General features: G+C 32.6%; 1 protein-coding gene across 1 annotated transcript; it reads left to right on the top strand.

Annotated features, from left to right (window-relative positions):
• The first annotated feature begins 11,560 nt into the window (after positions 1-11,560).
• LOC133298089 (ABC transporter B family member 2-like) lies at positions 11,561-23,912 on the top strand. The gene is made up of 13 exons (XM_061497323.1): positions 11,561-11,676; positions 12,424-12,671; positions 13,124-13,178; positions 13,304-13,479; positions 16,450-16,650; positions 17,585-17,844; positions 18,436-18,976; positions 19,607-19,986; positions 20,297-20,712; positions 21,052-21,293; positions 21,373-21,620; positions 21,897-22,309; positions 23,272-23,912. Exons 2-13 carry the CDS (start codon positions 12,429-12,431, stop codon positions 23,832-23,834), a joined length of 3,738 nt encoding a protein of 1,245 aa, XP_061353307.1. The 5' UTR covers positions 11,561-11,676; positions 12,424-12,428; the 3' UTR covers positions 23,835-23,912.
• Positions 23,913-24,415: the final 503 nt, after the last annotated feature.

Below are 24,415 nucleotides of genomic sequence, written 5' to 3' on the forward strand. Positions count from 1 at the left end.
CAAAGGCTCCACAACCACTAGGCAATGCCTAGGTCTCCATCAAGTTCTCCACTTGTCTCAATCTACATGATCACAAAACCAAGTGATCAATACACAACTTGACAATGCAAGTGTTCAATTACATGAAACCACATTTTTCATGCCTAGGTTCGGCCAACAACCCCAAAATAACCTAATTTTTTATTTTAATTTCATCTTACAATTGATATTGCATCACCACACATTAGCCATTAATAAATCAACCACATCAAGCATTGATCTTCAAAATAAGATATTATGATAATTGAATCATGAAATCATGTTTGATGGTGAATGTTATGTTATTTTATGATTTAGAGTTGTTCCTAGTACCATAGAGGTTGAAGAACAACCGTTTGATTCAACGATTATTCAAGAACAAGCTTCTTGAAATCCATATCAAAAGGGGTAAGTCATGAGCTTAAAATGCAAGAATAAATTCTAGCCAATCACTTAGTGTTTTCTGTGTTGTATGATATGTTGATCACATTTCCACCGTTTGGTATAGTAATACCCTGTTCTAGAACCAGTTTGCTAACATTGCTTTATAATATTAAGCACAGTTACAATCATATTGGTTCAATTAAGAATATGGATAAATTTTTTCTTTATAAAATGTTGCTCATATCCTTTATTAACAAGACCGTAATCTAAGCTACCAATTTCGTGATTATAATCGTGTGAAGATGTGGAATAACTAAAATCATGCTTAACATCATTTACTATCTTTATTAGACCTAATTAGAAGTTCCCTATTACTTATTTCAAGTGATAATAGTTTTTTCTTAAAAATGGGGTTGGGGGCTTAAGCCCTCATTTTGGGTGCTTAAGCCCCCCTAGAGGATTTTTCAGTTTTTATTCGAAGAGAGGGCTTAAGCCCCCTGTGCGCATTTAAGTCCCCATTTTGGACACTTAAGCCCCCTGCGACAGAGGGTTTCTCCATGCACAGGTGTACCAGGGCGCTTAAGCCCCCTGTGCGCGCTTAAGCCTCCATTTTCGGGGCTTAAGCCTCCTCCACCTGGGCAAAATACCAAATCTCTATTTTCATATATTTCTCTTAGGGAATTAAATCCCACACACCATATGACCTAATTGACAATCTTACAACATCAATGTTTCAATAGTTACATCTTCTACACCAATTCATTCTACAAATCAAAATGACAAAACTTAACATCACATTCCATTAATATATCAATATCCCTATTACATCCATGTTCTTCAAAATAAATACATGCCAAATGACTTAGCTATCAAAAGACATGATCAAAGCTATTAGCCATATACAACAATGCAATTACTACAACAATGATCATGAACTAAGTCATCCATAATACATCACATAGGCTCAAAATATACATGTACAAGGGGTGATATAAATGTCAATTTCATCTAGCAATCCTAAATAGCATGCAATCCAATACATGTTAATGAGTATCAACATATTCATAAAAAATACCACAACTCCACACCACAACTTAGCATGAACTTACCTATCCAAATGAGCTAATCAAGCTCCATAGCTTGCTCCAATGGGTGGTCACTCAAAGTTGGTCCATTTGCCTCAATCCTAGTAACATAAGGGACACAATCAATCATCCAATTCACTAATTGCTCAAAATGCTAGAAACTCACAAACCCAATCATGAATTTTCCAATTTATTGAACAATAACCAAATGATAATTCAAGCCCATTTCTACTGTTTATTTATCATTTCTAACAACATTAACAAAAAGCCTAAGCTTCAATCAAGCTCAAAACTCATAAAACTCAAAAAATAACTATTCATCATCTTCAACCTACATTTAATCTCCATGGAAATAGCTTTAAGGAGTGGAAACTTACCATAAAAGAACACCCAACCAAGGAATGAGTGTCCCCTAAGCTCCCATAGAATGAAGTTCCGTTATACTCCTCCAATCTGATTCCCCCCCCAAACAAGCTAAGATCTCCACCCACAATGGTACCCAATTAACAAGGAGTGATGGGTTTTGAAGAGGAAGGAATTTGATGCAAGTTTGTCTTTGCAAATTTGAGTGGGCTAGGCTTTCTAAGTCTCTCTTCAATGGTTCCTCTCCCTATCTCTCTGTTTTCCCACGAAGAAGAAGAAAAAGAAAATGAGTGGGGCTTTCCTTTGTTTTGCCACTTAACATAGGTAAGTTATTTCAACTGGGTAAAAGCTTATCTATCTATTCACTTCCATTCACCACCAAACTTAACCAAAAGGTCTAGAATATTTTTAGCTTTACTTCTACATTTTGGGTAATTTTGCCTACACATATTCTTACCCCATAATTTTCACTGACTGCACTTTTTACCTCAAAAGTAACCTTAATTAATTTAATTAGGCTTTTTACTTTTTTCAACCCACTAACACACACTTAATTACTTTATTACATGTAATTTACTAATTAATCAGGTTAGGGCTATTATAGTATAGGTCGCCTTGTGTGAATTAATTGTGGTTGAGTCTCTTATAGTAGAGAATAGTTATTTATGGAGGTCTAAATAGGTAAACTTCTGGACCTTGGGGTCAAGTCCCTTTGTGTTTTCCACTATACTCCATTAGAGTAATGGTTTCAGTGATATGTTGTGCATATAGTAGTAGAGCATGGCATAATGCATTTACATTGTACAAATATCATTTTTTCAGTTTATAGTTTATCAGTTTGTCATATACAATTTATCATATTTACAATGTACAACTTATCAGTATTGCAGTGAACAATTTAATGATATGTATGTATGTTGAGTTGTCTCTCTGGGTAGTAGATTTATATAATCAGATATTTTCCTTGGACACTGTAAGAACTCGCACCGTTAATTAAGGAAATTAATTAAATAAATGTGAAAATTAGGAAATAATTTCATAATTGACCCTAATAATTATTCTTAGGCTTAAATAATTATAGTAAGTGAGTAATAATACTGAAAGTCACTTTTATGATGAAAAGTGCAGATACCGGTTCTACTACCCGGTATAAATGCGTACCGACGAAGTATCCCGAAAAATTATAATAAGTGCATGAATATTCTTAGAATAATATGTAGGACTTGTAAAACGAGTTTCAAGTTAAAATAAGAAGAAATGGTGCCAGAACTGATACTGGTTATGGAAAAGCGCGTATCGGAAAGGTGCTGCGAAAAATAAAATAAAAATATGATAAATCTTAGAAAAATGAGTAGGTTCAGAATCCTAAGTTTGGGATTAAAATGATGAGCATAGGAATTAGCGCTAATACAGTGCAATTAAAGCTTAAGTGGCCTATATAAGGCCTTGACACACATTTCTAGGTCAGATTTTGTGCACTCCTACGTGAAGTTTCTGAAGGGGCTGCTGCCACCCTTCTTCGTTAGCCTTCCTTGCTTGAAAATGTTCCAAGTCTTCACTTTTTCTCTCATTTTCTCCACCTAAACACCTTGTGTGAGTGTGAGGTATCCTTGTGAGTGATAAATGTGCATCATTTCTGAGTTATTAGCCTCTACTTTGTGTGTGTGAGGGTTGAGTTCTTGAGTGGAGTTGTGGAGAGCCTTTGTCATGGCATTTTGAGGTCCAAGGGGTGACCTTTGTGAAGAAAGAACCAACCTTTGGTGCGCCATTTTCGTGTGCCTTGAAAGTCTGAGCTTGAGGAGCTATTTGGTGAGCTCCAAGAGCCATTATACCTCTGTTTTGAGCTTGGGTAAGCTTTACCACCTTTGATCATGAGTTTTAATGGGTAAAAATGGAGTCTTGGCATGTAATATGTTAAAATGAAGTAACTAACATGTATATAAACTTGTATATGCCTAAAAATGGATCCTTGGACGTATTATAATGGTAAAAGTTATACCTTTGAGTGATATCTTCGCGAAAATGTAGAACTGCATTCTGTCGCGAAATATCCGGATATGATATCCGGATATTGGTATCCGAATATGGGGTCTTGTGATATCCAAATATGAATATCCGGATATGATATTCGGATATGGGATATCTGGATATGCCCCGACGAATATCTGGATATTCTGGGTTTTCGAGGAACAGTAACGGTACTGTTCATACAGAACTGAGTTATGGGTTTGTGGACCCTAGATTGTGGAAGTTGAACTTCTGTAATAATTAAACTAAGTCAGAATCAAGGGATTAAGGGCTTGTGGCTTGGTGAGAAGCCTTAAGACATGAAAAGTAAAGGAAAGACGCTGTCTTTATGTCGTATAATTGTTAAGTATGATTATTGATATGATGATTGGTCCAAAACATATTGTGATTCTGCTGTGTTTGGACTTTGAGCTTGTGTGGACTCTTGGCTTGGATAGCTAGCTTGCAAGGTAAGCTTTCGTGTCCTCGACTTAGCCATTGTTTGTTCCACCATGTCCCATGGGGGGATGATTATATGCATGATGTGTTTTCATGTACTGTTTTATTGAAATGCTATGAAGTTGTTAAGTGCAACATGCTTATGATATGTATGTGGTGTTTCACTAGCCAGGAGGCCATAGGGTGATCCTGGGGGCGGGTACAGCATGGGCTGGTACTGTGTGGGTAATAGACGTATTCCTGCACTTCTCTGATCAGTAGAATAGTTATAACACACATGACATGATTATCTACTGCATTGCACTGATTTTGGAACTGATATTGAATTACTGCTTTTAGAACTTACATTGCACATGTAAGTGAGCTTGGGGTGGAAGATCCTTGAGGACCCCTTGTCTTACTGAGATTTCTTATTTAGAGATCTCACCCCACGTTTGGGGACGCTTATTTCAGGTTCAGGTAATTTGGGGGCTGATGCCTCTGGCGGCAGGAGGCCGAAGCTTAGCTGATTATATATGTTGTATGCTGACATGACTGGATATTGGATGCTGTTTATGTTTTCTGTCTTTATATTGATATTTGAGTTGAGACTCGTTTGGGGCTTGTTGCCTTGTTTGGTGAGCATGGGATTTGTCCATGCCGCTTTGATGCTAGTACCTTTTAGCTTGAGTTGTATAAACTATCAGGGTTGTCCGGTCTACGTGTTGTAGGTCCGTGACTAGAGACATAATTATGCTATTTATTTTATGAGGTATTTCAGTTAGCTGTCTTTTGCAATTTACATACAGGCGATGTTTTGGAAAATAATTTAAGTAATTAGTTGGTAATGAATAATGACGTCATAATTGAAAGGAAAAGATATTCTGCATTTTTATATTAATTTGGCTTAATACGATGACATGTTAACAAACCGGGGTAACACGAGGTGTTACAGACACAACCCTTCTAGACCTCCTTGGAATACACAGTTATACATGTATATTTAGGAACTTTCCTTGGACTCAGCCTTTGGGAAATCCATGAAGTGCAGATACGTATACGAATCAGCCTTCGAGAAATCTCATGAAAGTAACTAATCATTAGGAGCTTCCCTTGGACTCAGCCTTTGGGAAATCCATGGGGTACAGATACCTAAGAGACTCAACCATCGGGAAATCTCTTGGAAGTTCCACAGTATAGTACATATATCAGTATATAAAAGCTCATGTCAGTATAATAGTTCAGGACGATATGATAATAGGTAACAGTTAAAAACAATTTAGGATATATGCATGTTATGCTTATTTTACTGTTGTTGCACAGTAAGTGAAGTATAGGGTGGATTGATCTTCCAAGGACTCTTAGTTTACTGAGATCTTTATCTCACTCCGCATTATGGGGAATACATTTCAGGTACCTCCATAGTTGGAGTAGGAGCACCACATGGCAAGGGGCCACAGATAGCCTGATAGTATAAAATGTTTAGAGACTGATTATCTTTTGTTGTTATGTAATCAGATTATGCATATAGTTTATGGGATTATGTATTTATTAGTTTACAGTCATTTGTACACATTTTGTATAAGTCTTATGTAAATTGTTAGAGAACTTTGTATTGGAGTCATGTAATCTCAACTATTATGATGTTTAAGTATTTGAGGTTATTATATGTGTAATGTAATGTTTAGGGCATTTCTTGAATTACAAGTTATGCAATATGATGGATATGTGTATATTGAGGTATTACTTGAGTTGCAAGACATACAATTTGTGAAACTATGCCAAGGAATAACTAAGTTATTTCATGAAGCTTAGAGTCATGTATGTAAGCCAAGTCGTGGAGTTTGCTTGAAATGCAACCTTCGCAATTAGAATGCTAGGTGACTTGCAAGATTTATTCATGTATGCAAAGAGCATGTAAATGAGAGTGCTTGAGTTACAAGATAATTGTATTATGACCCAAGGTTGTTAAAAGAATGCATGTATTAAAATGGTTCGTGGATGGATCACAGGTTTTAAGCTTCGGATAGCTCAGTATATGCATGTATTATGAGAAAACATCAATTAGGTTTAAGATGGAGAGTCTATATGAAAAATGTGGCCTTTAGACCCTAAATTGAAGCTGGCCAGTGTATCTTTGGCCACTATCATGAAATATTCAGATATTTCATGACCAATATTCAGATATCTGGGTGAAACAACAAACATGGTGTAGTAAAACGGCCAACTTAAGATACAGAGCTCTAAATTGAATGAAGTTTGGACCTATGTGAAACTAATACATAGAGCTATAACCTTATAAAATCTCAGGGCCATTGGTTAAGTATATTAATCCCAATTTAATTTTGTAGTCGCTGCCTTGTTTTCCAAAAATCCGATTGAAACAGTTGGCTTGCGACAGACGTATCTTGAGTTATATAAATCCAATGACGATTTATAATATGTCATTGGAAAGCCCAAGATGTCTAGTTTAACATTAAAAAAAATTATAATTTATGGTAAAGGATTGTAGTCCTAGCTTTAGAAAAAGTGATGGCTGTTCAGTGTCAATAAAATTCCATTGCATGTTTCACACCATGTTAGCTTATAGGGGCTACATGGTGGATGCTATTAAGTTAATTTATGTTGTTGCACATAAGGTATGAGTTACAATTAATGTAATTGAATTATATAGATATAGAGTTTATGTTTAATAAGAAGTAAAAGAAAAATTTATCCGTAATTTTAATTCATTTACTTGATTGTAACTACGCTTAGTATCGTATGTAATCATAACAAACCAGTTCTGGAATGAGGTGTTGCAGTAAAATATATCAAAAGGTATCACATAATCTGTTTGCTGCAATGATTATTGAACATGATATGCCCTTCAACTTTGTTATGTATAAGAAGTTTAGGCGTTGGATAAATTACTTGAATCCACATGCAACTCTTCCTTCAAGAAATACTCTTAAACAAGATATCTTATATATTTATATGAAAGAGAAGGATAAGCTTAAAAAAACAATTACTAGTATTCATGCTTGGATATGTTAAACTTCGGATTTATGGACATCTTGTAATATTAAGGGTTACGTATGCTCAATTGTTTATTTTGTTGATACAAATTGGAAGCTAAACAACAAAATTCTCAACTTTTGTCGCATGCCTCCTCCTCATACTAGATTTGAGTTGTCTAAAAAAATAATTGATTTCTTGAAGGACTAGGAAATATAGAAGATGTTTCTAAGCATTACTTTGGATAATGCATCTACCAATGACACTATGGTAGGTATTTTGAGAAGTCAACTAACTATGCAAATTTGATTATTATTTGATGGAGATTTTTGTGTGTGTGTTGTTCTACATACATATTGAATATATATATAATTGTTCAAGAAGAATTAGAAGTTGCAAGTGATGCCTTGTCCTAAATTCAAGAGAGTATCAAATATGAAAGGAGTTTAGAAAATAGAATGAAAAAAATTTAAAGAATGCATTGAACAAGTTAGTGGTGGTTACATTTGAATTGGTTTGCTTTTAGATGTCTCTACTAGATGGAATTTCACTTATTTAATGCCCTATAGTGCTCTTAGTACCCAACGTGTGTTTTCAAGTCTCCAACTAAGTGATAGAAATTATAATTATTATCCTTTGTAGAAGAGTGGAAAAGAGGAGCTAGAAAAACTTTGTCAGTTCTTGCAGCTATTTTGTAAGATAACCAAGTTGATTTCTGGCTTTCCTACTCTACTTAACAAATATACAAGTAAAATATTGTCAGAAAATGTTGCAATTTGATTTTTTCTCACATTTGGTTGGCTGATTTTGTTAACGATGGTAATTTTTTAATTTAAATGAAATTGCAATTTTATTTTAAATCATAATTGTTCGTCAATTTGATTGTTTTCCATTTTTAATTGTGTTTTGTAGGTGAAGATGATAATGATGGCAATGATAATTTGAATGTGGGAGCTTCTTATTCCAAAGGAACATCTAATAATGTTGTTGACTCTTGATGTGGAAGGCGTTTGTGATCTGTGATCAAGTGTTTTTTTTTGTTTTTTCATACATACATATATATATATGGGCTTATCATTTCTCAAGCTGCCGGAGATAAAGTTATCTCCGGCTACTAAATCATAACCGTACAAAGATGGATGAATGGTGATAAAGGAAGAGAGAGAAAAGAGGAATCATAACCATTCAAAGGTAAATCAATACATATAAGGAAATAAATAATCAAAACGACGTAGTTTTGGGATAGGCAGAGATAAATTTATCTCAAGCAGCTTGAGAAATATTTTTCCATATATATATATGGTTGGGTGTTCTAAAGAAGTTCGTGATTGTAACCTGTTGATTATATTGTCAAGTGTTAACAAACTTGATATTATCAGTACTTAGCAAAATTGAATGCCTTTAGAGTGTGTAACGGAAAATTGGAGCTTACTATAATTGATTAGTTTAGTTGATGAACAGAGCTCCATTTTTGTTTTTCAAATTCTTTTTTAGCCATGCTTTTTTAGTATTGATAGATTTCATGTTTGGTTAACTTGCATAAAGTCTTGAACGCTATTATATATACTAAGTCTACTGACTTTGACACGAGAATAATGAATATTTTTAGCTTGGCGGCTCCTCTTGCTCATTATCGTTTCATTATCAATTTGCACATCATCTTTCTTATAGTATTTTTACACAAATTAATATTTTAGGAAAATGTGTGGCATATTAGACTCATGTTTTTTTTTTTAAATAAGATTTTTTAGGTAGATTGAATAACCAACCCGCCTTAAAAAGAGGTGCACTAATATTTCCAACCCATTAATTAATGGTTGGTCAACTCATCTCGTCCCATTTTTTACGAGTCAAATGCGGGTTGGGATAAATCAACTTATTTTGCCAACTCAAGAGAATAAATAACAAGCATATATAATATTTTTTAATAAAAAATAATGAATAATTAAAACAATTTTTTGTTTCTGTATATCCCTTTTCAATCTCCCACATAAATATGGACGTGACTATAGATGAAATTAAAATGTCATGAAATATGTATACCTTATAATTGGATTTGAATGAAAATTATAAATATTATGATATTAATATTAGGGATAAATTATTCTACCTTTTTTTTCCATGCTTATCATTAACTAACACTATTAAATCATAATTTCAACTTATATTTACCATTTATCTATTCTTTTGAGATTCTAATCAACGGTGTTAGAAATTGATAAAGCAAGATAGACATAAAAAAAGGTAGATAAAATAACATATCCCTTAATATTAATAACCTTGTCAATCAATCAATCTTTATCTAAACTATTATAACTTCAAAACATTATTCTTTAAATTACATGTTTTAGATTTTTTTTTTTAAAATGTTTCTAAATCCTTATTGTGATTATGGTTGAACATGATTTGAACAAGCGTCGGAGCCTTTTCAAAGCTTAATTCTTTATTAGATTGACTATTGAACACTCACACATTATCATAATAACGATAATAATAGTTTTCGGGTTTTAAGAATATTTTTTAATTTTAGTTTATTTTAAAATTATACTAGTGTTTATCATGACAAATTTATTTCCCCCAATTCCATAACAATGTCATTTTTGCGCCAGGCAATTTTATGTATTGTAATAGGAACACTTAATCCTATTATTATTATTATTATTATTATTATTATTATTATTATTATTATTTAATACCTATTAGTATTTTTTTTTATTTTTTTTGTTTCTCTAAAGTAATTTTGTATTAAATATATTTTGATAAACATTTTTTAGTTATAAATTTGAATTATGTTCTGACCGGCCCACTTTATAGGCTTAGCAAGTTGGGCTCAATCTTAATAGCCTATATCTAGAACATTCTATTTCATTCTCTCTCCCTCAGCTGGAAAGTCTCCTCTCCTATAAATATCTTATTCTCCTGTTGAAGAGGCATACCTATTCTATTAATATTCATGAGTTGTTATTATACTAAAAGGTAGAGCCACCAAATAGCCATTTACACACTCCCCCCATCCCCCCTTTGAGATAGTGTGTGAGAACTCTAAGTGCCTGTTTGGATCCTCTTTTTTTTAAGCTAAACTACTTATAAGCATAAGCTAGGCCAAACAGGTTTTGAAAAAAGCTCTTATAATGAAAAGCTCTTTTTTCTATAATGAAGAAAAAAGCTGAAAATTAAAAGCTCCTAGGAGGAGCTTTTTTTTAAGCTCTTGTCTGTTTTTCTTGAATTGTGTGTTTTTTTTAAATGAAGAGTGATAAAGATAGAGAGAGAGATAATTTTCTTGAAATATGTGCTTTTAAGTAAATTTTAAGCTAAAATTTTCATGTAATTTTCAAACAGCTTTTAGCTTCTTTTTTTAAGCTCTCTTTTTTAGCTTTAGCTTATAAGTAGCTTCTAGCTTAAAAATAAGAGGATCCAAACAGGCTCTAAATGAGTCTTGGTCTCTACCATTGCTACTAAGAGTACCTCAAAATTAATATACTTTATCTCTTGAGGGATACATAAGGGGCTCTACACAGACAACACAAATAGTTTAAATTATATTCTTGAGTTTAAAAATTTTCCAAAAAAAAAAATATATTCTTGAATTTAAAAGGTTGAACTAATATAAAACTCAAATAACTCATGAGTTTTAAGTAAGGTAAGTGATCAAGACCTATTATGCATGGGAAAAAGATCTACTTGTACCAAGATCCAAAAGGCCCAACTCACTCATGTGAGACAGCCGCAAAGGCAATCCATCTCGTCACGAGAGGCAGAGATCTTGCTCATGATTTGGCCACCAAGTTAACATAACTTAAACTGATCAAAGGAATCATTATGTTCGAATAAAATAAATAAACTTAATTTCTTATCAGACCAAGCTTAAACTTATGTAGTTCTACTCTAACTTCAATTATTTTGAAGCTTCTATCCCTTCTCGTGATAAAAAAATTAATGTCATTTAGTACGTATAATTCACGTTTTTTACCCGTCGAAAAAAGAAAAAGAAAAAACACTTCCCTTTTTTACGATAATTGATGGGATTATTATGCGTGACAAATAAGTTGAAGTGTTGAATGTAAGTGACATTACTTGTTTCTTATAATTTAAGTAAAAACGCAGAAACAACCAAAAAAATGCTGCCTCAGTTACCTAACGAATTAAGACTTCTTTCCTTGTCACTTTCGAAGTTATTTCCTTCTTCATTAAGTATAAGTGGTAACCCCTTAATTACATTCTTCTATTAAAGACATTTCCAAACAATCTCTCTCATTGCAATTTAATGTTAAGAGAGAAAGTGGAAGAGTGTGTGCAAGCGTTTCTGGGCTATCCGCAAAACCCACAACTCACTGTTCACGAAATCACAACACGATTTAGCAAACACAAGCGTGGTTTGCTAGAGGTAGGAAAAAAAAAGCCCTTACCATGTAATAATATATCAGTTTTAGATTTCAATTCAGTCTTACACTAGCACCATATATATACAGTTTTTTTTTTTTTTTTTTTTTTTTTTTTTTCTTACTGTCGAGTGAGGCATGACTATAAGGACGACCACAAAACTCTCTACTAATTTTTTAATATATTTCAATTCATCATGTGATTGGTGGTATATTTGTAGGGTTTGTGTTTTCTAAAGTTAATTTAGATAACTTTATCTAATGTTCACCGAAACGACGTCATTTTGGGACAGAAATCATGGTGTGTTTGTAATTTTAATTTATTTTAGGTTATAATAGTCTTTATCATTCAATTTTTTTAATTTTTCAACTACAAAACGACGTCGTTTTGATGAACATTAGACAAAGTTATCTAAAGTAACATTAGATACTTTTTCCCCATATTTGTATTTTTTTTTTTGGAGATATTACAATTGATTTATTGTTTCGCGATTAATCCGATTCGAAATGGATCTTGAAATCAAAGCTTTAGATCCCTCCCAAAAAAAACAGTACTGGGGAGGATTTTATCAACAAATATTCTGTATTTTTCACCTTACAAATTTATGACCCATCGAGTTAGTTCCTTCAATACCTTCACAACATACAAACCCCCTTCTTTTACTTTGTGCAACAACTCATTACTTTTGTTTTTGCAACACCCCTTGTAGTTGCTGAAGTTTAATTATAGTACTTTCTTTCCCTATTTTCAGGCAATATGTCAGCAAAGGAGAGAAAGAAGGAGGAGGTCGTAGAGGATAGAAAGGAGCAAAAGGTTCCTTTGCTGAAGCTCTTCTCATTTGCTGACTTTTATGATTGTGCCTTAATGGCGGTTGGATCTGTTGGGGCATGTGTTCATGGTGCATCTGTGCCTGTTTTCTTTATCTTCTTTGGAAAGATGATCAATGTCATAGGCATGGCTTACCTTTATCCCAAAGAAGCTTCCCATCAAGTTGCCAAGGTTTGTGTTTTTTATAATAAGAACTTTTTGCCTTGCTTCTTAATTCCTGTTCTGTTCTGGATTTACATAATGGGCCATGCACACTTTTAGAGATTATAAATTTTATCTATTATAAGCTAAACCCTTTTATAAATAAAAGGTTATACTTTTATATGTATTTCTTTTGAAACCCTAACCTTTTTTATTGTGACTGCACATATACTACGTCCATTGGCTTCAAACCTCTTCAGTTTCAGTGTGCACAATAATTTGTCACCACCTGCAGCTTGCTCTTGCCATAGGCATCGCTAGTTCACAAATACCATGCATATTAATCAATCACAATACTCTTAAATCCAGCAATTCCCATGCACTATATATCTACTTTAATTTGCACCATTTAATATTCTTTTTTTTTTTTTGGTAAATATTAATATTCTTCTTTTTAATACTACTTGTTTGCGATTTTGCAGTATTCGTTGGATTTCGTGTATCTAAGTACAGTAATATTGTTTTCATCTTGGACAGGTATGAATTTATAATATGATTTTTAAGGAAAAAAAATAATTCTAACAAATGTTGATTTTATAATTTTTATTTACTAGCATTTTAATTTATTTGGGTGAAAATGCTGATATATATATTGTATATAGAGGTGGCTTGTTGGATGCATACTGGGGAACGTCAAGCAGCGAAGATGAGGATGGCATATTTAAGGTCAATGTTGAATCAAGATATAAGTCTTTTTGATACCGAGGCATCAACCGGAGAAGTCATCTCTTCTATTACAAGTGACATCATCGTTGTTCAAGATGCACTATCCGAGAAGGTATCCATGCATTTTCATCTTGTTTTAAGGTTTGTACATTTTCGCTGGCCACTATATATATAATGCTCTATGTATGGCAACAATTAATTATGAGAAAACATGAAGCATCTACGAGGCATCACGACCAAACGTGTTTTTGTATTGCAGCTATTTTTGTTTTCTATCTCCCAGATAAAAAGATAAATCTTTTTTTATCTATGATCTAAAATGATATAAAATTAATGGGAATAACATCTGTCATTTTAAAGGATATAAACTTATATCATTTTAGATCCTAATCGTTGATTTCCGTCCACCAGCGGTTATAATTTATTGGATAAAAATTATTAATTAATTAATAATAAATTTGGCTCATTAAGTTTGACCCAATAGATTATAACCATTGATGACAGAAATCAACGGTTAGGATCTAAAATGATATAAGTTTATATCATTTAAAAAGATAGATGTTTTTCTCAAAATTAAATATTTTAAAAGGATGAATATTTTTCCCTTAATATATTCGTCTAAATATAACATAAATTACATAATTATTTTAAGGATTTCAAATTTCTACCGTGTCGCTGCATCACCTTTTATGATGCATACACAGAAAAAGTGGACTCCACTTGTGTATATATATATATATATATATATATATATATATATATATATATATATAGGTAGGATCCTTTGACCGGTGTCAAATTTGAAGTTTGACACCTCATCTGAGAGCCGTTAGATCGAAAAAGATCAATGGTATCACATGCTTACAAAACAGCGTCGTTGATATTTTTCGATCTAACGGCTCTTAGATGAGGTGTCAAACTTTAAATTTGATACCGGTGTCAAAGGATCCTACATCACATATATATATATATATATATATATATATATATATATATATATATATATATATATTATAAAAAAAGCCAATATCTAGTTATCTACATGCGGTTCTTGACTTTCTTTGGTATTGCTGCAAAATTTTTATTTTGCAGCTGTAACAGAAGTACATTTCCCTTATTTTAATAGTGTAATTTAATAGTGACATGAATTTATTTTTAATAAAATATTAGGTAAATTTTTTTTTTATATTATCTTTTAAGTATGTTGTTAAATTATTTAAGGAATTTGATTATTAAAACTATTTTAAAAATTCTTTTCCATCAACTTATACGATGGAATCTCTACTCCTAAGTCCTAACTAAATCCTCTTTTGATTGTTTGTTTCAATTTTGCTACCTTGCTAGCTTGGCCATCATCATGCTTACTTCTTTACAATCCAATCAGTCAATCCATCAAGAGGAAGATCTCTTTTGTTTGTTGTTTGACTTATTTGGGTCAAATTATAGTTATTTTTTCCTTTTTTAACGTTAGGAATATAATTTTTAAAGTAATAGTAAGTATAGTGACACTCATTTTTTATTTATTTTTTTAAATTTTTGGTTTAATTTAAAAAGAAAAGGACATGGATCAACTAAATGGTGCCACAAGGTGAACTCCGGTTGGTCCTCAACCTTTTTTAAAACAATATTTTTATTCTCTTTATTATGAATATTCACTTCTCCAAAATCACTCACTTTAATTACTAAGTAATTATAATTATTAATTACTAAATAATTATAATCAATAATAATTATGAATTTTTACTAATTTTCAGATCCTTTGTGTAGTTTGAGTTGTGTAAATTCATTAGTTAATTATAATTAATTTTTTCCATTAATTAATTATAATTTATTGTTTTTCATCTTTAATTGATTATAATTGATGGAATAATATTTAAAATTTAAGATAATTTTTTTATCAATATAATAAAAATAATTTTTGAAACATATGATATTTAAAAATAATTAATGAATACATATAATATTTTTGAAACATATTATAATAAAAATGTAATGTTTAAACATACATGGTTGACCCTAGATGGTTGAAACAACCCCCTTTTTTGGACTTAACTCTATTAATGATAAAAAAACATATGATTGTGTTAAAAGTATTACATTGAAAGTGTTTATCAAATTTAAACTCTAATAATAATTGGGGGCATCTTCGCGGAATTTAAAATTTTCAGACGAGTATGTTAAGGTACAAATTAAGGACTCGGTATAAGTTTAAACATTTATTTGTGGTTATTTTAACTACAAATATTTAAAAAATTTAGTAAATATCAATAAATGTAGTCTTTAAATTTTAAAATAATTATTACTTTAAAATTTTTTGTTTTTTTTTTTAAAAATTAATTGCTAAGAAGACATTAGTTACTTTCTTTTTCTAACCTTTATCATTATTTTATGAGACAATATTAAAGGAACGAGAGAATATTATAGTTAAATGAGCTTGCATTTTTTAAAAAGTAAAAATATATAGTGAATTTTTAATTTTTTGTGTAAAACTTCAAATAATAATTATTTTAAAACAAAGGAAGAAATAATTTAAAACTCTTCTCAAATATATGTAATGTTGAAAACACAAAAACAATATATGTTTGTATCCGAGTAATTCTAAAAGACTCTATTTATCCATTTCGCGAGTCCTTTTTTCAGTTTCTCTTCTCCTCAAAAGAAGAATCAAAGTCAAACATATTTTTGTTAAAATTAAAATAATTTTTTTCATAATAAAAAAAAGTTAGAAACTTCCAAGGAAAACTTTTTTTTTTTTTAAGATGTACACTTGTTTTTTCAGAAAAAATTATAAATAAGTTACTTTATCAAATAATTATTTTTAGTTTTTTTTTTTAATTTCTCAGTTAAAATTTTTATATAATTAAATAACTTTTAACTTTATTTTTAAGTTTTAATTCTTAACTTTAACTTAAAAAAAAATGCAAAGCTCATATGTCTTCGAATTTCGCTAAATTAATCCTTTAAACTAGAGGCTATGTGCAAAAGAAATAATTTTGTCACAGCAAAGCATGGTAATAACTTTTCTCATGAATAATGGTTGAGTAAAAGATATATCAAACTTGATAATTGATGGGGTTTACAGGTAGGGAACTTCATGCACTACATAAGCCGATTTATAGCGGGCTTTATCATTGGCTTTGTGAGAGTATGGCAGATCAGTTTAGTGACACTTGCAATTGTACCCTTGATTGCCCTTGCTGGAGGTCTTTATGCATACGTGACGTTTGGGCTGGTGGCAAAAGTTCGGAAAGCTTATGTCAGGGCTGGTGAAATCGCTGAAGAGGTAAAGTTATCTGTTATGCTATATCTTTATAATAAACACCATCTCTTTCTATAAGCTCCAACTGATGTGAAGATTATTTTAATAATTTTATATTAGACTTTTTTAATATTATATATACGAGGTAAGATCGTTTGATACAAGTTAGAATTTGATACTTTATCTGAGAGTCGTTAAATCAAAAAGATCAATGACTCTGATATGTAAGCATGTGACACCATTGATTTTTTTTTTTTTTATCTAACGGCTCTCAGATCCTGTGTCAAACTTCAAATTTGACACTGGTGTCAAAAAATCTTACCTCTCTGTATATATATATACTAAAAAATTCTACAATTTGAATGTTTATTAGAATATTGAGAAGCGGTGAAAAAATAATTACTGATCATTTAGTCATATTAAACAAGGGAAATAATTATCTCATGCAACAGAGACAAAGTAGTAGGATCCACTATTTTGTCTTGTTTTCTTTTCTTTTTTTAATATAGTGGACCACATTATCTTATATTTGTTGCATCAGATAATTATCTCATACAAAATGAAATAAATAGATCCCATTAAACAGCCATCCCGCTACAAACTCAAGTTATTAACTAAATCTTAATGGTTTTATATTAGATTTATGTAACACTTCATATTTGACAAAGTGACAAAGGGTTTTAATTTTCTTACGCAGTAGGAGAAAATTGTCTCGTACCGTAAACATATTTTGTGTGAGACTCGCATCTATTTAAAAAAAAATAAAAAAAAATGCTACAAGAAAATAGAAGGGTCACTGGTAGAAGAAAATAATTTAACTAGAAACAAAAGTTGAGTATTTTTTAGTTGCTTCACTAGTAAGACCAAAGTTCATTCATATATGACCCATTACTATATGTCGTTCAATGACTATAATGTGATTGTGAAGTGACTATATTGTACTCTTTGTGGATTTAAGGTGTTAGGCAATGTCAGAACGGTACAGGCATTTGCAGGAGAAGAAAGAGCAGTAAGATTATACAAAGAGGCTCTGATGAACACATATAGAAATGGTCGAAAAGCAGGTTTGGCAAAGGGTTTGGGACTTGGCTCTATGCATTGTGTCCTTTTTCTATCATGGGCTCTGCTTGTTTGGTTCAATAGCATTGTTGTTCACAAAAATATTGCCAATGGGGGGGAGGCTTTCACTACCATGCTCAATGTTGTGATCTCTGGCCTGTAAGCCTTTGTTACCTTTTGTTATATATTGGTCCCATGTTATTTCATTGTGTTTATCTAATGCATACTGAGAAAGTAGATAATACTGCCTCATGATTGAATGATTTGCAATTTTTAATTTTGACTTAACAATTAATGTACTCCAAATGGAAGTTCAGCAAGTACATTTTCCAGATTACACTGCAACGTTTTAGCAATGGTCAATCAAATGAATGGGTATTTTCTTTTGTAAATTTTGTTATAAAGTAAACCATAAAAAAAATTAGTTAATTGCATTATTCTTGTGATGACATAACATACGGTAAATAAGTAATGGATGCATAATGCACCCCAAAAAGTAAAAGGATGTAATTAGAGGTCACATTTTTTTATATTAATGGTAGAAACCAAGGCATTAATAGGTTTTTATTGTGTTTGCTATGGTTAAAATGTGAGTTATTTGCAGCAATAAATTATTTTAGGTGAGATAAGGATAACTAGAAGATGCCTTAAAATAGATAATCTAAGTTGTTCACCAAAATCAAGAATGTTATTCAAAAGCAAGCTAATGAGTATCATCTACTTGAGATCATTTTTCTATTTGCTTCTCAGGTCACTTGGACAGGCAGCACCAGATATTTCTGCGTTTATCCGAGCAAAGGCAGCATCATATCCCATTTTTGAAATGATAGAGAGGGACACAATGAACAAAATAAGCTCAGAAATTGGTAAAACATTGAGCACATTGGAGGGTCACATCCAATTTAATGATGTCTATTTCAGTTACCCATCTCGTCCTGATGTAGTTGTCTTCAACAACCTTTGTCTTGATATTCCTTCAGGGAAAATTTTAGCTCTTGTGGGGGGAAGTGGTTCTGGAAAGAGCACCTTTATATCATTGATTGAGCGCTTCTATGAACCACTTTCTGGTCAAATACTATTAGATGGGAATAATATCAAGGATCTTGATCTCAAATGGCTTAGACACCAAATTGGGCTAGTTAATCAAGAACCTGCACTTTTTGCTACAAGCATTAGGGAGAACATATTGTATGGAAAAGATGATGCTACTCTTGAAGAACTAAATCATGCTATGCAGCTATCTGATGCTCAATCTTTCATTAACAATCTTCCTGATGGATTAGATACTCAGGTAAGCATTCATCTTCAGCATTTTAACATGTACCAACTTCCAAAAATTTCATAATCATGAGGTCATGTTTCCAACAAATTTATTCTTGCTCCTTGTCCATGCAATTTTTTTATCCTAGAAGGAAGATGGAAAAAGGAAATTCAGAAATGATAATCATACTGGTATAAATGGTTGAAATTTGTATCACAATAATTGCAACTGCAGATAAACAAGTGAAGGTAAATATGTATAGGTTATCTATTTTAGGAAATTGCAACTGGTAGCAATGGTTCCTAGGAAATTTTCACGGCGTAAAGAAACAAAAACACATTGCAACACTATATTGTGAGGGTGAGCCTTGGAGCAATGGTAAGGTTGCTCTTGTGACCGGAAGGTCGGGTTCAATTATGGAAAATAACCTCTGTACGAAAAAGTAAGGGTAAGGTTGTATACAATCGACCATCACATATATCCTTGCAAGTCGGAAGCCTTGTGTACTGGAGTTTGTCCTTTATTGGAACACTATATTGTGGGTGATAGTATGTCAATTGCATGATTTGTTAAACAAAGGTTGGGAAGTGCTTTTTATAACTCAAGTAAAATATGATGCATGTTTTTTCTTCAGGAAGGGATATTAACTTTCTTTTGCAGGTTGGTGAGAGAGGGATACAATTATCAGGGGGACAGAAGCAAAGAATTGCAATATCTCGTGCTATAGTTAAGAATCCATCAATACTTTTGTTGGATGAAGCAACCAGTGCACTAGATTCAGAGTCCGAGAAGAGTGTACAAGAGGCACTTGATCGTGTCATGGTTGGTAGAACAACTGTGATAGTGGCACACAGACTTTCTACCATTAGGAATGCAGATATGATTGCTGTTGTTCAGGAAGGGAGGGTCGTGGAAATTGGCAACCATGAGGTGCTCATTTCCAACCCAAATAATGTATATGCATCTCTTGTTCAAATCCAGGAGGCAGCCTCTTTGCAAGGACATCCTTCTAAGGATCCTTGCTTGGAACTGTCATCAAGGTACTTCATTCTCATGCTTAATTGCAATTAATAAAATTGAGATAACTTATCAAGATATGGTACTTACATAACATCCATTTGTTAAAGAGATTTATTGCAAAATTTGATATTTATTTATATAATTTTTGTGCTTAGTCAAGTGACTGTAATGAAAAAAATATGATATGGGAAATTCAAGCTTCTCGATGCAGTTAAAATAGAGAATTGAATGAGTTCATAGACAATCCTTTCTGTCACCTTTTACATACGCTACTAGGATAACATGTCCATTAGCATTGTACTTATGTTTATATGTTTATTTTGATTGTAGCATAATGCAGTCAAGAGAATTATCCTGTACAACAAGCTTCGGGGCTAGTTTTCGTTCAGATAAAGAATCCATTGGCCATTCTTGTGCTGATGAAATAGAAAGTGATGGAAAGTCAAGACATGTCTCAGCAAGAAGACTATATTCAATGATTGGTCCTGATTGGTTTTATGGGGTTTTTGGAACCTTGTGTGCATTTGTTGCTGGAGCTCTGATGCCACTTTTTGCTCTCGGAATCACTCACTGTCTTGTAGCATATTACATGGACTGGGATATAACACGTCATGAAGTTAAAAAAATTGCTTTCCTCTTCTGTGGAGGAGCAGTTGCAGCTATCACTGCCTATTCCATTGAACATCTTTCTTTTGGAATCATGGGCGAGAGACTTACCCTTCGTGTGAGAGAAATTATGTTTTCTGGTAATTGTGATCAACTGGTTCATACTTTACCCACTACTTATGTTCTTGTCTTCTTATGAGATGTTTCTTTTTAATCTTCCTATTGATTTTTGACAGCATTTGAATATCAAAGGAACCTCCACTCTGTTGAATGACGGTCAAGTTATTCAACATTGATGATTCACTCTTCATCTGATGAATTTTGTTATAGATATGCATTATTTGTATTTTTAAGTGTTCAAAAGATTAATATTGTCCTATTGATTCTAAAATATACAAAGCTGAAAAATAACATATCTATATACGTTAAAACTTGATGATTTTTCTTTCACCTAACATCTTTTATTCATCTGCTTGCAGCTATTTTGAAGAATGAAATTGGCTGGTTTGATAATACGAGCAACACAAGTTCTATGCTTTCATCACGTTTAGAGACTGATGCAACTTTATTAAGAACTATAGTTGTTGATCGTTCTACCATTCTCTTACAAAATGTTGGTCTGGTTGTTTCATCATTCATCATTGCCTTCATTTTGAACTGGAGGATGACACTTGTTGTTTTGGCCACATATCCTTTGATCATTAGTGGTCACATTAGCGAGGTTTCCTCTTGGTCTACAATTCAACGTTATGAAATAGTACATTTGTTTTGTTTCTTATAACTTGCTACTATCATTTCAGAAACTTTTCATGCAAGGCTTTGGTGGCAACCTAAGTAAAGCATATCTAAAAGCCAACATGTTGGCTGCGGAGGCAGTGAGTAATATACGCACTGTTGCAGCATTTTGTTCTGAAGAAAAGATCCTTGAACTTTATGCTGCTGAGCTTGTTGAACCTTCCAAGCATTCGTTCAGACGGGGCCAAATTGCTGGCATATTCTATGGCATTTCCCAGTTCTTTATTTTCTCATCTTATGGCCTTGCCTTATGGTATATGCTCTAGCTTCATTTTTTGTTTACTATGCCATAGGACAAATTAGAGGGAGTGGTAAAGTTGTTTCTTTGTGACTGCAAGGTCACGAGTTTAAATATGGAAAATAGCCTCTTTGCAAAATATGCAAGGGTAAGGCTGCATATAAGAATTGAGCTCACCTCTCTATCCTTAGTAGTCGGGTTTTAATAGGGAGAGGTTGTTTTAAGTCATAGAACAAATGTCTCACTAATTAGGAATTTGCCTTTGTACTGAGAGTTATATACATTCTGCAGGTATGGATCTGTCTTGATGCAAAAGGAGCTTGCTAGTTTCAAATCAATTATGAAGTCGTTTATGGTTTTGATCGTAACAGCACTAGCTATGGGGGAGACTTTGGCACTAGCACCAGACCTTTTGAAAGGGAATCAAATGGTTGCATCAGTTTTCGAAGTGATGGAGAGAAGGACAAGAATAATAGGTGATGCTGGAGAAGAGTTGGAGATAGTTGAAGGAACAATTGATCTAAAAAGAATCCATTTCAGCTACCCTTCAAGGCCAGAGGTTGTTATTTTTAATGATTTCAATCTAACAGTGCCCTCAGGAAAGAGCATTGCTTTGGTGGGGCATAGTGGTTCTGGCAAAAGCTCTGTCATCTCCCTTATACTCAGATTTTATGATCCAACATCTGGGAAGGTGATGATTGATGGTAAGATGTTTGAAAAACTTATAATTTAATTGCTCTTGTAAAGAATCAATTCATCCCAAAAATTTAAGCTGTTAGGTGAGACTACATTAATGGTTTTATATATCGCAACACGCCCCTTCACACGAGAGCTCGCTGGGCTTGAAGGATGGACAATGCACAGGCCCACCTACCTGTGCGAAGAAAGAAATTCCATTAGAAAGAAAGTGGAGGGCAGTGAGGATCGAACGCGGGACACGAGACTCTGATACCATGTAAAGAACCAATTCAACCCAAAAGCTTAAGCTATTGGATGAGGCTACATTAATGGTTTTATATATCTCAACAACTCTTACTCCATTTTTAGTACAAAAGGAGAAGAGCAATATAGGATAATTTTTTCAAGAAGCATAATACCTAAGGCCAAACACATATTGGCATGCATAAGTCGAATATAGAAAAGACTCATTGCTAGGGGTGTCAATATGGGTTTTGGCACGCGGGTCGACCCGCGACACGACACGAAAATTCGTGTTCGGGTTGACCCGTAAAAAAATTCGTGTCGTGTTCGTGTTGGAAAAAATGACACGCAAAAAATTCGTGTCGTGTTCGTGTTTATGAATTCGTGTTCGTGTCGACCCGTATTATTTTTAATTATTATTAATTTATTATTATTATTATTATTTTTTATTTTTTTATTTATTTTCGATCTATTTTTTTAATTTTTTTGTCAATTACCGTTTTGTCCCCTATTTTGCGTGTTATTCGTGTCGTGTCGTGTCAACCCGCAAAAAATTCGTGTCGTGTCAGTGTTGAAGATTTTGACACGAATGAAAATTCGTATCGTGTTCGTGTTGATGTATTCGTGTCGTGTCAACCCATATTGACACCCCTACTCATTGCATAAAAGTGTAAGTAATGTCAATGTGCTAGTTATCATAAATGTGAAAACATTGTTCTAACAGTGATTCATCAAATTAATACAGGAAAAGACATCAAGAAACTCAATTTGAAATCCCTTAGGAAGCATATTGGTCTTGTGCAACAAGAACAAGCTCTTTTTGCAACATCAATTTATGAAAATATTCTATACGGGAAGGAAGGAGCATCTGAATCAGAAGTAATTGAAGCAGCTAAACTTGCCAATGCTCATAATTTTATTAGTGGTCTTCCTGAGGGCTACAACACCAAAGTTGGTGAGAGAGGAGTTCAACTATCTGGTGGCCAGAGACAAAGGGTAGCTATTGCTAGAGCTGTTTTGAAAAACCCTAAAATCTTGCTACTAGATGAAGCCACTAGTGCACTGGATGTGGAGTCAGAACGTGTGGTACAACAAGCTTTAGACAAATTGATGCAGAACAGAACAACAATTATGGTTGCACATAGGTTATCCACAATAAGAAATGCAGACCAAATATCAGTTTTACAGGATGGGAAGATAATTGAGCAAGGGACTCATTCAAGTCTTGTAGAGAACACAAGTGGAGCATACTTCAAATTAGTCAGCCTTCAACAACAACAACAGTATGTACAAGAACATGATGGATGACATAACGAAAAGACTAATGAATTTTCTTATACTATAAGTAATTTTTTTTAATCACCCCTTTTACAGAGATGGTGTTTGGTCAGGAAAATAATCATATATAGGATGTGATAGTAACTATTGTAAAATTATAAAATTGCTCTTAATATTTACTTCTTGATTGGTAATTTGTTTTATCATAAAAGAGTGTATCAGCCCGACATTTTATCTAATCATTTTCTTTATTTTTTTTCGCCTTCAATTTTAAAAAACCTAAAACAATACAAAACATATAACCAAAAAAGAAGAAGAAAAAGTTCAGTGATTGTAACCTTTTGCTATTATTTACTCTAAGGATGATGAGGAACAAAACTCATTTGTGTGATTTACAGTTTTTATTAAAATAAAAAAGAAGAAGAAGACAATATGCAAAACACAAAAAATTAACATCATACTTAAGAGCATTTGTTTTGGAGGAAATGGTGGACTCAATAAGAAAACCACTCACCAACACTAATAGGGTGTTTAAGCTGGTAGAGATCAAAACTCTATTTCAGAGGGTGTTTTAGTTAATATATTTTTATTAAAAATTATAAAAAGGCACC

Source organism: Gastrolobium bilobum, unplaced genomic scaffold (genome assembly GCF_033153095.1).
Source record: "Gastrolobium bilobum isolate Gb01-03AN ecotype WA unplaced genomic scaffold, APGP_CSIRO_Gbil_v1 utg826, whole genome shotgun sequence".
Taxonomy (NCBI): domain Eukaryota; kingdom Viridiplantae; phylum Streptophyta; class Magnoliopsida; order Fabales; family Fabaceae; genus Gastrolobium; species Gastrolobium bilobum.